This window comes from Chroicocephalus ridibundus, chromosome 3 (assembly GCF_963924245.1).
Source record: "Chroicocephalus ridibundus chromosome 3, bChrRid1.1, whole genome shotgun sequence".
Lineage (NCBI taxonomy): Eukaryota > Metazoa > Chordata > Aves > Charadriiformes > Laridae > Chroicocephalus > Chroicocephalus ridibundus.
Window position 1 is genome coordinate 105,240,646 of NC_086286.1, and position 16,353 is coordinate 105,256,998.

A 16,353-nucleotide genomic window follows, 5' to 3' on the forward strand; every position below is an offset into this window, starting at 1 on the left:
TAGTTTTTCAATATTACCCTATATATTCTCGTTATAAGATTTTTACTATTTTATAAGTTGTTCCCAACATCTTTACTATTATTTTTTTCATGAAAAGAATTAAATAACACAGTTCCAGTTGAGGAGTAGATTACCACCTGTTAATGTCTTTCAGTCTTATATTGTTTTAATATGAATACAGCAGAACTTTGCTATAAGGAAGACATCAAATGAAATAATCTGATACCAAAAAAAATAAAGCCATTAGAGTGATTCATAGACAGAAGACAATGGAATTAGAAGCATTAGAGTAAAGATTCCGGCAGTTATTTTGGACAGACATAAGAGAGGACTTTCTTTAGATAACTTGGGATGCAACTGATTTCCATTCTTCAGACAAGTTGTACCTTTACATAAATTTAATTTTTCTTTCTGGAAAATAGAATTACTTGGTTTTAGTTTTATTCCGGCCTCTCCAGTACCTCTGTCTGTCTGCATGGATTATTACTACATGGAGATAAATGTTTAATTGAATTTCTATTTTATGATAACACTCTAGTTTATGTTTATCAGTATTTCTTCTAGATCATATGAAATATGGGTAGAGCATTTAGAAGTTGTGATTTTAATTACCGTCTTTATGGTGTTTACTCTTAGATAAATATATGAAATTACATGTTACATTCAAAACCTAAGTATCCGAAGGGGAGAAATATGTATTTCTGGATCAAACAAAAAATCCCATATACCAGACCATATACCAAATGTTCTGTCTCTGGCCAAGAATGATTTTCTAGTGAAGAACAAAAGATCATTGCAAGCATGCAGTTAATTAAGGACTCCACCCAACTGTAGTTAACCCACTCATGAGCTAGCAATATTCTTTGTATTTTGAAACTTGTAGGGCTATTTCATCAATGGTTTTATTCAGTCCCATCTTGAACCCACGTAAATGCTTTAAATCTAGAAGTTTTATGCAAGAAGTTGCACAATTTATTTATGTAGTATGTGAAGAGGTTTCTCTGTTTCTTTACTTTGAACTTGGCAACTGCTGTTTTCACTTCATGTCTTCTAGTTCTCATGGGGGAAGAAACAGGAACGAATTGTTCTCTATTCACCATATTTATGTCATGATTCTATAGACCAGAAGATACTTCATACCTTTAGTCATTCTTGTCATCCTTCTCAATAGCTTTCCCAATTTCTTTTGAGGTGATGCGGTATAGAACTGCATTTATACAATACTATCTGATCCAGATAGACTGGCAAAAATTGCTACTTGCTATGTAATCTGCATATCGTATTTCAAACTAATTTTTGGACTGCCTTCTTATAGTGCATATCATATTTCAAACTAATTTTTGGACTGCCTTTTAATTGTTATGCATTTTACCTGTAGTTTATAATTGGTTACGTTGTCCTTATTTGGATCAGATTCACATTATTTAAAGACGCCAGAAAAATTTTTCATTCTCCTGAGCTGTGCCACTATGTTGTAGTAGGCAAGAAATATATTTATATTTCTAGGATACTATACACAAGTCTGATGACATATCTGACAGGCAAGAAAAATCGGTCTCAGTGACCACTTCTACATCTTTCTGAATGAATGACCTCCAGAGCAGCTGTAATCGTACCAGACCATACTTTTCTTACAGCTCTCTTTACCTTCCTTTCTGGTCTGTCTGAGGACAGACTTTCTCATAATTCTTGATGATAAATCGCCAGGTATTGTCTAATGTGCAGAGCCCTAGACACCCTACAGAACATGGTCTTATTCTGCATGAACTTATGTTTACCAGTAGCTGACCATTTGTGATTTGTGTTTACACACTTGGAGTCTCTGCTCTCATCCTGTCCTTATATCCTCTTGCTACAAATTTCTTTCCTTTTTTGATTGCTGTTAGGGATGTAAATTGAAGCAGGAAGAGCATTGCAACAGCAAGAAATACTCTGGTATTTGTCACAGAAATTGACGTACTAGTAAAACAGCTAATTGGAATTCAGTGTAAGGTAGAGATCTGGGTGCTTAAAACACTTAAAGTAGAGAGGTAGTGTGATACTACTGTCTTAGTGTGGTGATGATATTTATGAATAAAAAGAGAAATCAAAGATGGAGACAACAGAAGTAGTATTACAGTTAAATCAAAAAGCTTAGTCAAGCCTTCCACAAAACAACCGAAACAGATTTCTCCAAAAGCCAGGTTAGGTAATCTCTTTCTTGAAACTAGGATATGATGCAAGTGTTATGCTATCCCACAGAATTCTTTTTTTCATGACACAGCCCCACTGCACTCAATTACATGTTACTGTGTAACATGAAGATCTTTGTTATTTGCCGTTGTTCTTCTGTAAGCATTGCCTGTATGTATGAATTTATGCAAACTTCTAACAAATAACAGTACTTGAAATTTACATGTGCAACAAATGATTAAAAATGAATGTAAAATAGCTTATGTCCTCAAATATGCCTAAAGGAGTTTTTTTTTTTAATATTTATTCCTGTTATTCCAGACCATTTTACAATAGCTACTTTTAAATTCATGGGATATACTTATAAATAAAATATACTTAAATGTTTTCTGGGGCTCAGGTGTCTAGTTCTGTGTTTTGCAGCTCAGATTTTCTCAATTGGTAAACTTCACATAAATTCCTAAACTTTTAAATGTGCAGGGAGTTGAATCACCCCATAACTTAGGTGACAGAGGAGAGTCCAGAAGGTATCAAATAAACACTGAAGAATGTAATGTTAATGTGTTAATTGATTGACAAATAAAAGAAACAGTATTAACAGTGCCTCAACTGAAGCCATTTGTGTGACTTCGTATTTAGGAATATTCTGTTTTGAAATACCATGCTAATGGTGATAGCTAATATTATAGAACAAAAGGGTCCAAATTGCAGATTTTTGTTTTCACCTGCTGTGTGTATGATACCAAGAAAATAGCACTGTGGAGTTTATTCAATTGATAAATATTAGTTATTAATGGTATTAGAAAATGGATGTGCTCTTTTTTTTTTTTTTTATAGAGCAAGGTGAAGCGGTCTCTCTGTTCCAGTAGGTCAATTTTTCTTGTAAAACGTTCAAGCCTAGCTGCCACCCTAGAGATTAAGTAAGCTAAGGTACACTGCGGGGAAGTTGGTGGGTAATTGATTATGGTGGAGAAAGAGCGACAGCAAAGACTGGCAAGATGAACGTTGCTGATTTGCCACGTATCACCATGGTGTAGCCAGCCTTACAAACTGCAGAGGAGCAATACGCTGTCTGCCTTCCCATGTCCCTGAACTACTCCAGAACTGTTCCTCTCATAAATCCCTGCGGTATGTCTCCTGTGAATGGTTAAGGTTGGAAGGGACCTCTGGTCCAATGACTCTTAGACATAGGAAGAGCTTGCTATGTGTAAATAGATTTGGACACTTCTGCTCTAGCACAGGAGAGGTACTGAGCTATTTAAAGTTTAGAAAGATATAAGAGTTTCATTTTTACATGAATTTTCTGTCCTAAGAATATGCTGAAGGACACCTGACAGGACACTATTTTTGTCTCAGTACCACAGAAGAGTATTCCATGTCTTCTTTCACCCTTTGCATTACTATTTGTGCTGAGTTGTATTAGAGAGGAGCAATTTTTTCCACATAAACAGTTTTTCCTCCCTTTGGAAATTGTTCTAGTAGCAAAGTTTTGAAGTTCACTAAGGAAATGCAATAGAATATATGAAGGAAAGAATTCTTACAGCAATCCTACATTGATCTGTTTCTTACTTTGCGTACGTGTGATGATTTGTTCAAGGAAACTCTCTGACCTTTAAGCTGTTGATTTTTAATATTCACCCACCAAAGAAATGTTCTTAATTACAAAACAACTTCATACTTTTCCTCAATTACGAGAGAAGGGCATGAGGAAACATCTGCAAAAGGCACATTTTTCCCTGTGGTAAATAAATTAGTTTCCGGTCCCTTCTTAAGAATCAGCTGTGAGTAATGAGGAAGCTAGCAGCAGTCTTTCTCGGTTATTGATAACTTTGAGCTGCTTTTGAAAAAATGATTTTTTGTTGTTATTTTTTCAAGCCTAGCAAACAAGCTATCTTCTTCCCTTTTTTTCTGCTTCTCTTTTTGTCTCTGATGTCCTTTACAAGAAAAAAAATAGATGATCTAAAAGCAAAGCAGGTGAAAGAAAAAGCCAGAAAAATAATTTTCTGTGGGTTTTTATCTTCTTTTTTTTTTTTTCCCTCCCTGCAATTTCCTAGTCCTGTCTCTTTTTCTTTTTGCAGACCATTTTTACAATGGCCAGTTCTCATCTGGAGCATTTTCAGAGGTTTCTGAGATGCTCACAGTCAAGGTACCTGTGATTTCTTGAGTGTGATTATCTTTCTTCCTATTCTATGACACTTCTCTTTCCGAAAGGAAACTAGCAATTTTCACTTCTCCAGATTGGTGAATTTTCTCTATTTTTTCACTGCGTTTACTTCTCTGGCTCCATTTCTTTCATATACTTGCAGTGATTTTTTGAGTTAGTGAAGAATATCTCAACGCTTTGTGACAATGATCTGTGTATCACTCTAAAATGATCTCAGGTTTTTCAAACTGTAATTTTGAATCTTATTCTTACTTGAAAATCCTCCATCCCAGATTCCAAAAACTTCATCTACAGCAGTAAGTAAACACAAGTTCATGCAGCCTGTTCTTAAGAAGATACTTATAGTGCACCTTTTTGGAAATGATACCTGTGGGAATTTAGCTGAAAGAACAGCCATACAAAGAGCCGTGATGATAACCTTTTAGATTAAGCCAACTGTAAACTTTTCTGGAAGAATGTACAGTCGCGCTTTCCATTTTATGAGATCACCTGGCTTTGGTTTTGTCTGGGCTGTTACCTGTGTAACATCCAGATTTTGTTTGCAGGCCCCAAATCTGAATGACCAGTAAATAGTTTGTTTCATGAGTAATTTGACCAATGGTCACTTCCATAACTCCCTAAGATGCTGAGGAGAAGCAAAAAAATTCAGTTGTAACCTTACCATCTCCTCTGTAAGTTTTCAGATATGGCGTTTGCTAAAAACTGCTCCAGAGGTACTTGCCACAGTCCCATATCTTCCTTCCAAATGTCCTGTTCTTTGCAACTGCTTTTTTGTCATGATTAGCTGTTTGTAGCCATTTCTTAAAGCATAGTTTATGCAGAGAAGTCACAGTTTTCCAGTGTTAAAGAGAATCATTGTGTCTCACTTGCTGTGAAAAGTCTGACAGTGTTACTGATTTCTCCAGTATATTTGTAATTTACTACTTTGAAGACTAGCTCTTAACCCACAAGTTGCTGTAGTGGACTTCAACATTATAACAAGAATTCTAATGAAGCCAATACTTGATCAGGAAAAGACATCTTCTTTTCTCAAAAATAGTCTTGTAGCATAAGCAAAGGATGATAAAGGGTAAAGCAGGTTGTGGAGCTGTGTCATGTCAGCTACTTTTCATAACTGATGAGCACTTTTACTGCATGTCTGACAGGAAATGCCATGTAGCTAGTCAAACTTCTACTGAGGGATAAGCCTCATGTATTTAACTAAGGGAAAATAGTTATTATTTATCTTGCAGTATGATTCTTCTGCCCAGTTTTGTTCTATGATAATTTGCGGATTTACTTGTACTTGCTGCAGGTTCAGGCGTCAGAGCATTTGTTGACTGTATTTTTCTCAAGTTGTTCTTCTCCTATTCTGAAGAATATAGGAAGTCAAAGTAACAGTCTGTTTCATTTTAGTATAACGAGAAAGAGAAGCTACTGTCGTTAAATATGTGCAATGCTGCATTCTTACACAGAAGTTCTTGGGAAGTTTCTGGGTGTAATTTTGCTGCAGGTGTTTCTATCTCAAGAGACAACCCCTGAATTAAAACTGTCAAAAGGATTCTAACTACTTTATATACCATTATCCCATAGGCTTTCCCTCTCCTTGGATGTTTTCTACGAAAAATGGCTTTACCTCTTAGACACACAGTCTGCTAGAGCCAGTGCTGACAAATGATAGCAGAAAGGGACACGTGCCGAAGAAAAATTGTTTGCTTGCCATTTTTTCCCCAGCCCACACCTTGTTCTCCCTGCTTGATGGTACATCCTCACTTGCATATTACATCCCTCCTTTTCACAAGCTGACATTTTTCTCTCTGACTGAAGAAATTTTTTTACCTAAACAAGATGAGGGGGAGGAGAGGAAGAGAGGCTTTCAAAAACCTAATGTTTCTTCCTGCATTTGCTGGCATGATAATGCTACATATTCTCCAGTCTATGAGAGCAAACTTAAGAAGAAAAGGTTATGAGTAATAAGTAGTTTTTACTTTTTCGTGCTTTCCCCCCATCTTATATCCCTAAATAATCAGAATGGCTTTTAGGTAAGTGATTTATAATTTATGCTATAGTATAAAAAAAATCACAACTGAAGAGAAATCATGCTGGGGGCTCAACCTGTAAGTCAGATCTAGGGATGTCTTGAACAGTCAGAAGAGAATTGTTTTGATTTTTATTTTCTTTTTTCTGAACTTTGGTGCCAGTAAGAAATTGGTAGTCCTCAGAAAATGAGTTTGTAAGTTAAGTTTGAAACTCATATCTTTCTCACGTAATGTATTATCTGGAATCTGGGACAGTGAATGGAATGTTGTATTGTCCGACTCAGGCATGTACACTTTCTCTTACCTTCCACACGCAAGTCTGGAAAACTGTATCTAGGTTAGGGAAAGGACAGGAATAAGCCAGCTTCTCAAAGGTAAAGGTCAATGCACTATGTAGGAAAGTGAAGAACAATTTATATGTGAATTAATTGATAAAATTCCTATTTTTTTTGCACTGTTGCTTTTGGTGGAGGGTTCAGATGCAGATTTGTCCCCAGTGCATGGACGGAAGGTAAAGACTGGACATCTTTTATAACATATAATTTCTTCCTCTACCGGTATTCTTAATTTCTCTCTGAGGACAATTAAAGTCCTGACACCGTTTTCCAGAAGTTTACAGCAAAATTCTTCTTGGCTACAACTGAACCTAAATTTCACCTCCAAGTTTGTAAAAGGCCAACTAAGGGAAATGGTCCAGTTTTTAATGTTCGTTTCTGATAGTTAGTGTTTTTTCCCTTGTAACATTTTTCCACCTGATCATTGTTTTATGTTTTTTGCCTTTCCTATAACCTTTAATTTATGCAAGTACTTGGGTACTGTGACAGTCAGTTTCCAGGAATGTATTTCTGTCAAGATAGATTTATGAATCTTGCACAAAAAACATCGTTAAAATGCACATATATTATGAAACTGTGGACAAAATGTATCAGACTTCAGCAGCAAACAGGCATGAAAAAAACAGTCCTGTGTGAGAGGCAAAATGTTAAACAAAAACAGTGACCAAAAAAATAATTTCTTAATCAAAACCAACCAGTATTTAGGATATAAAATTTATAACATTTTAGTGTAGTATACTCCATGTCATATGCAGAGATGATAAACACCTGTGAATATCAGGTGAAACTGTAAAATGTTAGGGGCTGAGAGTTTAAATAACAGGGGAAGTGGTTCCTGAGAAGGTCTTACTTGGATGACTTGGAGTATTATGTATCCAAAATATACCCTTTGTCTGTGCAAAACGCGTATGTTTTCAAATGATCTGGTGTGCCTAGAAGCTCCAGTATGTTTTCATGTTCCTGTAACAGACTTTAATCTTAAAGGTGGGTGGGTTTTTTAAGAACTCAAATAGAAGACAGCTATTAGGTTTCCAAATAAAAAGTTTTACAGGGACTTTTACCTCACCTATGTGAACGATAACGCTAGCATATGTGAATCTCTTCACAGTAAACCTTTTGGAGTGTGACGTATTTCTGGATGAATGTTTTACTCCAATTAATATTCTGTTTCCTAAATGCAACGTTTATAAAGGTGGTCCTGTTTGTGTTTGTGCTAAAGGGAACTTTATTTCCCTTCCATCTAGAATACAATTTTAGCATGCTTTCATGTGGAAACTTAACCTGAAGCATACGTATCTCTGAAAAATAATACTGGGTTTTTTTCATGGGAAGGAAACACCTTATTTCATTGCTATTCTTGTTGTTGTTCTTATCGTGCCCTTTTTAGCACAATGTCCAGCGAATGAAATCCGTACAGAATCATCAGGAGTGATCCTTAGTCCAGGTTACCCAGGCACCTATCCCAACTCTCAGACCTGTTCTTGGACTATAAAGGTTGAGCCAGGATATAACATCTCCATCTTCGTAGAAATGTTTCAAAGTGAAAAGCAGTTTGATGAGCTGGAGGTATTTGATGGTAAGAGAGATTTAAATTCTATCTAACCACAAAAGAAAACGTATCAGGTCAAATGGGGCTTGATTTCCAACTGTTGGTTTCATAAAGCATTGATACATCTGAAACAATAGTCCAGTATTTCTATTACTTTTGCCTTAAGTCTAAATCTGTTAGCCAATGAAAATTTTTATAGATGCATTCAGGACAAAGAAGCTTTTAAATTTTCTTAGGTCTTGTTAGAGGAAAAGCAGTAGCAGATGCAGCATTCCTATGAAAGTCATACCCTTTTCTGTTTCCTGGGAAATATATGAAGGTGTCTGAAAGGAGAATTTAATGTGCTGTTTTGTAATGGATCATTTCTGGTGAGGAAATATTTTGGTGGTATAATTTCATTTGTCCGATTTAATAAAATTATTTGAGGCTAAATGCTCAAATTTGACTCCGCATACCCAGTCTACTTTCTCCATAGCATAGCAGAACCAGTGCTGTACTGTGGTTGAATATATACCCCAGTTAAAGAATTTGACCATCTGTTTTGGGACAAAGAGTAAAGAAATGACAAAACCTCAGTTTCTAGAGCGTTACTCACAGCAGCAACATCTCAAAGGGCCCTATTTAATTAATTATTTTTTACTGAATTGTGATCTTATTATCACTTGTTCTGTTATCATTGGTTGATGAGAATATCTAGTCCCTGATTGTTCTTTAATATATTTTTATTCACTTGGAGACTATTATCATATCTTCCCTCATTAACCAAGAATGTATGATAACTATGATAGAACTGATTAATATTCACTGTGGGAGTTTCATAATAAGAAAAATATTAAAAAGTCATATGTTTGAGGTATCTTTCTCTAAGTATTTTTCTTAAGAAGTAGATTTTTAATGTCTAAAATTTCTAAAATATTCTCAATTTTTGATAGCAGCATTCTGAAAAAAAACCACAATATTTTTCATTCTTTTGAAAAAAAGACAGTTCATTAGCGTTTTTTTTTCTTTTTAATGTGTATGTTGGTCCTTGGCAGGTTAGTGGAGAAAATAGTCTGAAAAATTAACATTGTCTTTTACTCCACTCTTTTTGTATTTAACATCAAGACAATATGTAGTGTGCCTGGAAGTTTTCTAGTGGTCTGATCATTTTGCTTGTTTTCTTTTGAAAAATTCTGTTGAAACTGCTTAATGTTCCCGATGAAGATTTTTGTTTTCTTTCTTATACATTTAAATTTAATGAAACCAGATTATCAATAATAGATCTGAGAGACGAATTATGACAGTTACTACATTTTTAAGCATTGTCATTTCATGACATGAAATCACATTCTTACAAATTCATCTCTAGTGCAGCTCTACTGAAGTCATTTTTTCTACCACCTACCAGCAAACCTAAATGAGAAAGATAATGGCATATTTATAACCTCTCAATACAGTGCCATGTAGAGATTCCTGAGCTAGCTCTCAACAAGTTGATATTTAATATGGCACATTGCAGTGCCTTGCAGAGATACTTGCTTGTGTCCCTGTGGCCACATTAGCAATGTGCTTTGCTAAGCTAATTAGTTCTACATCTCAGCATGACGAGTTTGTTGGGGCAGAAGGCAGTGCTGATATGGCTATACTGTTTCCACTGATAGATAGAACTCGGACTTGCTCGTTCAGAGCCAGCTTAGATATTTCCCTGTATTCCTGCATTTTGCAATAAATACATGTCATATCCTGGGACTTTGTGTAGTCTAAAACAGCATGCCTTTATGTAAGTTACTAGAACTGCACTGATCTATCTATACCAGGTAAAGATACGTCACCAAACTTTATGCAGAAACTATATAAAGATTGGCAAGACAACTTTTAGAGAAATATTATTTGCTAAGGCACAGGTCTCTGATTACTTAATAAGGCAGCTTGGGAATCAAAACAAAATAGTGACTACACTGTAAATTACGGTGCTTAAGCAGCTGGATGATGATCAGTATTGGCATTCAGTCAATGAGGCCAGCCTGGTCAGCTGAGAACAATAAGCCCATTAGCCATTCCCACTTATCAGTCAGACTCTTGGGAAATGCCATCTGTATTCTAAACCAGAGAAGCCATAAAATGTACCATGAATATAATTATTAAAGGCTTTTGAACTTCAAAACACTGTATTCAGGCTACTTACACTGAATAGCGTTCATTTAATACAGCAAATATTCTTTGATTATTTTTTTTCCCCTGAAATAAACCAACAAAATTCTGTCATTGAAAATAGACAGAAATGGCAACTTTTACCTAATATTCTGGAAAGCATCATATGACAGGTCAGCACACCAGAAGCTGAGTGTTTATTTCCTTATATAGACAAACTCTGAAATAATAATAAAAAAATCAGACTCAAGAACACCTACGTCATGCTGCAGACTTTTCTGAACATCATCTGAAGAGCTGCCTGCTAGTTAAGGTACAGAAACTGAAACTCAACTCCAGGAAAAACAAAGCAAACTAAAAAATATTGAACCATTCCTCTGATCTCCCAATGGCTAAAAAATGCAGTATGGCATGTGGTGCTGCAAACTAATTCATGATCAGTAACAAGGAAAGATTCTCATCTCTTTGTATGTACTAGATCTTTATTTGTAATTGTACTCTTTGAGACCCTTTATTTGAGAATTTTGAAAGAACATACACATTCCAAACTGTAACAAATAAAGTGTATTAAACAGACTTTACAAAGCCCAGGGTGAAGCACAGAGAAACTAAATGAATTGTCATGTTCTAGAGCATTTTTTCAAGCAAAAGTAGGAATTGACCTTAGCATTCCTTATCAGTTATCATACACTGTAATCATCAAATGCTAACTCCCTAATATGAAAAACAAACAAGCCACAAAGCATTTTGATGAGGGCATGCTGGGCAACCTGCACCTAAAGCTATGCTTATTTTTTCTTATTTTGTATATGTATTTATTAGTTAGAATTTATTTAGTAATGCTTATTTAGTTGTAGTGTTGTCATTATGGTGACTGAACTGCAGTTCCTAAGAACTGGGAGGTTGTCTTAATCTTTATGGTTTGCTGTGGCTTCTCTAGCCTCCCTTTGGTACCTGAAATGTCCCGATCAGAAAATATACTTATTTTTTATTGGACTGGAGGGGGAGAAGGCTAGCAACGATTATATTCAATTTTTAGGTGTCCTTTGAATTCAGTTTTATTTTTGTGTTCTCATGCAACAGAAGAAGAGCTGATCAGGCTGCAGCTGCTCAAACTCAGCAAAAATGAATGAAGCAGCCTCTTTATTTGAAATAACTGCTGTGGCCAAGATAATGTTGGTTGAACATGGCTTTCCTAAACTTGAAAAATGTGGAGCAAAAGGCGTAGTGAGCATGTGAAAGGAAGGAGTTCAGCCGGAGAAAACGTAATATGGAGGAAGAAGATGCCATTTCATGTTTTAGAAAGCTTTCAGTTGGAGATTGGCTTGATATATGGATTATTTTTCTTCTTGCATATATGTTGTTTTATTATATAGCTAGCCCCCAAATCACTATTTGTGCTGCTAGGATTTTGTTGTAGTGAAGATATCGGTCTAGTGCCACAACACGTTTTATCAACATCCTGTACAAGTGTTTGTTTCTTTTTTTACACTAAAATGATACTATAATAAACACACTATGTTTTAACAGTACTGAGTCCTAGTGAAGTATGTATTATAAATTCATAGCACTTGTACATAAGTGTATTCCACAGTGAAACTGTGATCATCTTATATGTGACAGAGCATTTTTTAGCTAAAGTGTTCACTATGTACTATGGTGGTGGTTAAAATTATACAAGCTGTACAATATCAAAGAATATATAGATTAGCTACCACTCACTAGTTGGAAAAGAGCTTAAATAAATAATAGATATAAAAGTACAAGGAGCAGAAACATAACTTCATTCAAAGTAATTGTCCCAAAAAGAAATTAATTTAAAAAACAAAAATTCACTATTTTTTCAGTGTTCATGGCAAAAATACTCATTGTTTTATATTTTAGTTTGTTTGTACCAAGATTTTTTTATTGTGTCCTCTAGTGAAAACCTAAAACTGGAATGGATAGTTTAAATAGAGTTCTGTTAATTATTTCACTGGCAATGATGTGCCACGTTATTTCTTATTCTTTCCTTGTATATTCACATTCACCGATGAGTTAAAATGTGGAACGGATTACTTAAACTGGTAGTACTTAAAAGCTTCAATAGTTTCTTTATTCATCTCCAAAGGTTCTTCTGGGCAAAGCCCTTTACTGGTTGCTTTAAGTGGAAATCATACTGGACAACTGAATTTTACAAGCAAAATGAATCAGCTGTATCTTCGCTGGTCAACTGATCATGCAACCAGCAAGAAAGGATTCAAGATCCGTTACTCAGGTATTTTATAACTATTATTTCCATTAAATTGTACTTCGTGGTTACATATACTATTTAGCATCAAATTAGGACTTGTAATATAATGTCTCTTTCTTTGAAGATAATTTATTATAATGTACGTTTTGACCATGTGTCATCATTCTAGTGCAAGTTCAAGGTAAGCACAGGACTTGGACTCTGTTTTTTCCCGTTTTGCCAAAGATCTCCAGATTAATACTTCTCCAATGAATATTTCTCTCTGCAACCTGCTCTCTGTTTAGCAGACCTGGAGCAAGGCACTTGAAACGTAGCGGGTGGAATAGCCCTTAGATTTACACAGGTGTACTCAAGAATGAGAATTTTTGATCCTGAAATGGTATGTGCTACTCCACCTGCAATTCAGTGCAAAATTATTAAATTTAAAATTTCCTTGAGTTGCAGGTCACAATTTTTATTCCTATGCTCTTCTTTATGTACAAATAAATGGAAAACCAGAGGGAAGAATATCCCTCACTTCTTCAAGAAGCTGCATGTCAATCTGGTGTTGTGGTGGCAAGAAAATATGTAAATAGTCTATCCAAATAGTGTTTAAAATTATGTCCCTTATTAAGAAAAAAAATCAGTTACCAGTATTGCAATACTGGATTATACTCTATGTGTAGACATACTGACCTTTACTCAGTTAGCAGTGTATTTAGGATGTTTTCACACCAACATCTGCAGACACATTGCTCCTAAAAGGTTTGGCTTATGGATCATTTACATGATGTAAATAGTGAGAGACAGAGGTGATAATTGCTGTCTGTTGTTAACATTTGCTTGTTCTGTGTTTGGACTTGATTAGCAATGTAAAGGTTGTGTGTGTTAATTTTGGTGCCTAATGTCAACATAAATTAAGTAGAGAAAGGAATACTAAGAATGTTTTAGATCATTTTATCACGCACCAGGCATCTCACATTTATTCATGCAAAATGCCATTTAGGGAGATGATTTTCACAGAGCTCACACCTTTCCTGTACCATCCGTGCACTGGCTGTCTAACCTCTGGAAACTTTCTCTTGATAGTGAAATAGAAGATCAGGGCTGAGCTCAGAGCATAGTAGTGATCATTGTTTTGGGGACTTAAGACCTATGAGCAGAACTGTGAGCAGTCGGGGAAAAAAACAGTAAAAGTATTATGTCCACCTTGCAAGCAGCATTTGGAGTATTACTACAGACAAACTGAAACTGAGGGGTGGGGGAAAAGGAAGTTGTTTTCAAGCATACTGGAGGTTCATTTAGTTTTTCATAGGGAAAAGTAAATTGCAGGACCTAATAGATGGATTGAGAGTGTGGTGAAAGGAACAAAGAGAATCTGTCATAACCCTCAGATGTGTGGCACTGAAGGGAGTGGGCCTTCTGTTGTGAATTTAAAGTGAGGAAGTAATATCACAGTTACAAAAATAGAGTTCTGTAAAGGATTTGTCTTGTAAGTGTCAAGTTTCTAATGAGACTGATTTTTGAGGAATGAGAAATTACTTTACACCTTTGTGTGTACACAAAACATGTTTTGCAGTAGCGAAGAAGTGGTCTGTCTAATTACTAGGCTCAATTCATCAATTATTATGGCACTAGCTGCAACTAATAATAAAATTGGGGGACTGGAGAGAGATATGCAATCCTTATGGCTATGTTTTAGGAACAAACAACTGTTTTGCTTTTTCCGCTTCACTGTCAGTGCCTGCATTTTTCTCTAAACTTCTGTACGTTTTACATGAGATTCAATGGAAATAATCAGCATGAAAGAAGAGTAACAGTGAGCGGCAGCATAAACAATTGGATTTGAATCTTAATGAGGGAAAGCAACATGATGAAAGTAGGAAAAATACAAGATCCCAAAAAGGCTATTGATACCATGGCAGCTGTGACTGAGCCAGCAGGCTTCCTCATAATGAAGACCCTACTGAAATGAATTACTGCCCTCCCACAACCCTCCCCTTCTTCTCCAGCTATGCCAGTGCACAAAATTTTGCAAACTGTAGTTTTGTCACAACTAGATTTCATTTGTGGATACAAATTTTCTTCACTTTTTAGAAGTGCTAGAAGCTTTCGGAGGAATGCTTAATATTGCCTCTAGCATGCAAGCTTACTTATAAGCTATTTGTCTAATGTTGTATTTTTCTGTCTTGTGGTTTAAGGATTTTTACTAAATCTTAGTAGAAAAGAGATACAGCATTACAGCAGAGGGATATTCTTTTAAGATCTCTGAATATTATAGAGGCACTAGCATAATTTTAATCTAAATAATAAATTTCCTGACTGCACTAATGCCTAGATATTAAATGATCTCTTCCTTAATCTAGTGAGTATCTGTATAGGACAGTGAAACTAGGAGAGGAAGCATCAGTTAAAATTTCTTGCAGCCCTAGCGAAGTAATCCCTTTTGTCTTTGAAAGGTATGTAGTATGGCAAAATCACTAAAATGGATGCCAAAAATATAAGGAAAACATATTGCATGCTGTAATACTTTTTTTTTTTTAATGATTGCTCGTTGTTTTGAAGTGTTTGAACTTGACTTCCTGGTGCAGCTGGGTTCCACCAAAACTATGCAGTTTATTACAAATAGGGAAGATCTGTGAGTGCAGAAAGCGGAACTTGCTGAGCCCAGGCTAGGAAACTCACTCTCTAAGAGATGAAACCTGGAAATTGCTGTGAAAGATACCTGCAGAATCTGCTTCTTGGCTTTGTATTCCCTCAATAGTTTATAACCATGCAAGCACATTCCTACCCAAGCAAGCTAGCACAAAGGCAGAACAAAGAAGAGGGGGATGATTTTTTTAAAAAGTATTGGCGGAAAGAATGAAAGTGCACTACAGTACTTGGCACAGCAGCTGGATGCATGGTGATTTGGGAAGCAGAGTAGTTGACTTGCTACTTTGCAAGTTCCCATTGCCTCTGTAACATTTACAGGCTTTTTTTAAAAACTTTTTGTTAGTCATTCAAGAGTAAATACAGCAAGTGGTTACTTGGCTAATTTGTAATTAGCTGCAGTAGAACTAGAGAGAGAGAGAGAGAGATATTATTAAACCCACCATAGATCTCTCTTTTACCTTTATTCTGCTCTTGTAACCTCATCTGCTATTGCAAGAAGCTTAATTCGTCACCATTCATTTCATCTTATTTTTAAGCATTGCACCTGTGAAACAACTGTTCCTATTTCCTCTCTATTTTTAGTTAAAAGAAAAGGCTATTGATTGGTTTGGTTTTGTCTCTACATTTTCCAGTAGCTGATTAGAAATGAGAAGGGAATTGTATGAAGAAGTTAATCAGAGTCTTTATAATTGTTTCTTCTGTGGTTCCTAAACTTTTAGATGGTGATTTGCTGTAGTAAATACAGCAGGAAAGTCACACAATGGGGTTTATACAGTACTTTGAATCAAGAGCAATATGAACAGGTTCATTTATAAATGTTGAACCATCAGTAAGAACATCTGTATTGTAAATAGCAGGTTATTTAGTCAGATACTTAATTTTTTGAAGATGCAGACATTCACAATTATGTCACTAAAAAGGGAACAGGCCTTTGCAAATTTACCTTGCTGTTTTCATACTGTTTACATATTAGATTTAAAGATAAACTGCAAAAGAAAAAGAATGGCAGCTTGACCTTTTTTTGTTGTTTGGTTGAGTATTGTTCTCTGGTTTTATACTGTACATTTTAAAGTGAAAAATAACATATGGAATGGATGGTCCATTAATTAAGGAACTGC

General features: G+C 35.5%; 1 protein-coding gene across 2 annotated transcripts in view; it reads left to right on the plus strand.

Moving 5' to 3' along the window:
• The window catches only part of CSMD1 (CUB and Sushi multiple domains 1), a 1,197,532-nt gene that overhangs the window by 1,078,385 nt on the left and 102,794 nt on the right, over positions 1-16,353 (plus strand). For both annotated transcript variants that reach the window (XM_063330346.1, XM_063330347.1), the window contains exons 47-48: positions 8,077-8,265; positions 12,479-12,625. In XM_063330346.1, coding sequence (XP_063186416.1) covers positions 8,077-8,265; positions 12,479-12,625 — 336 coding nt within the window. The remainder of the gene's footprint in view (positions 1-8,076; positions 8,266-12,478; positions 12,626-16,353) is intronic.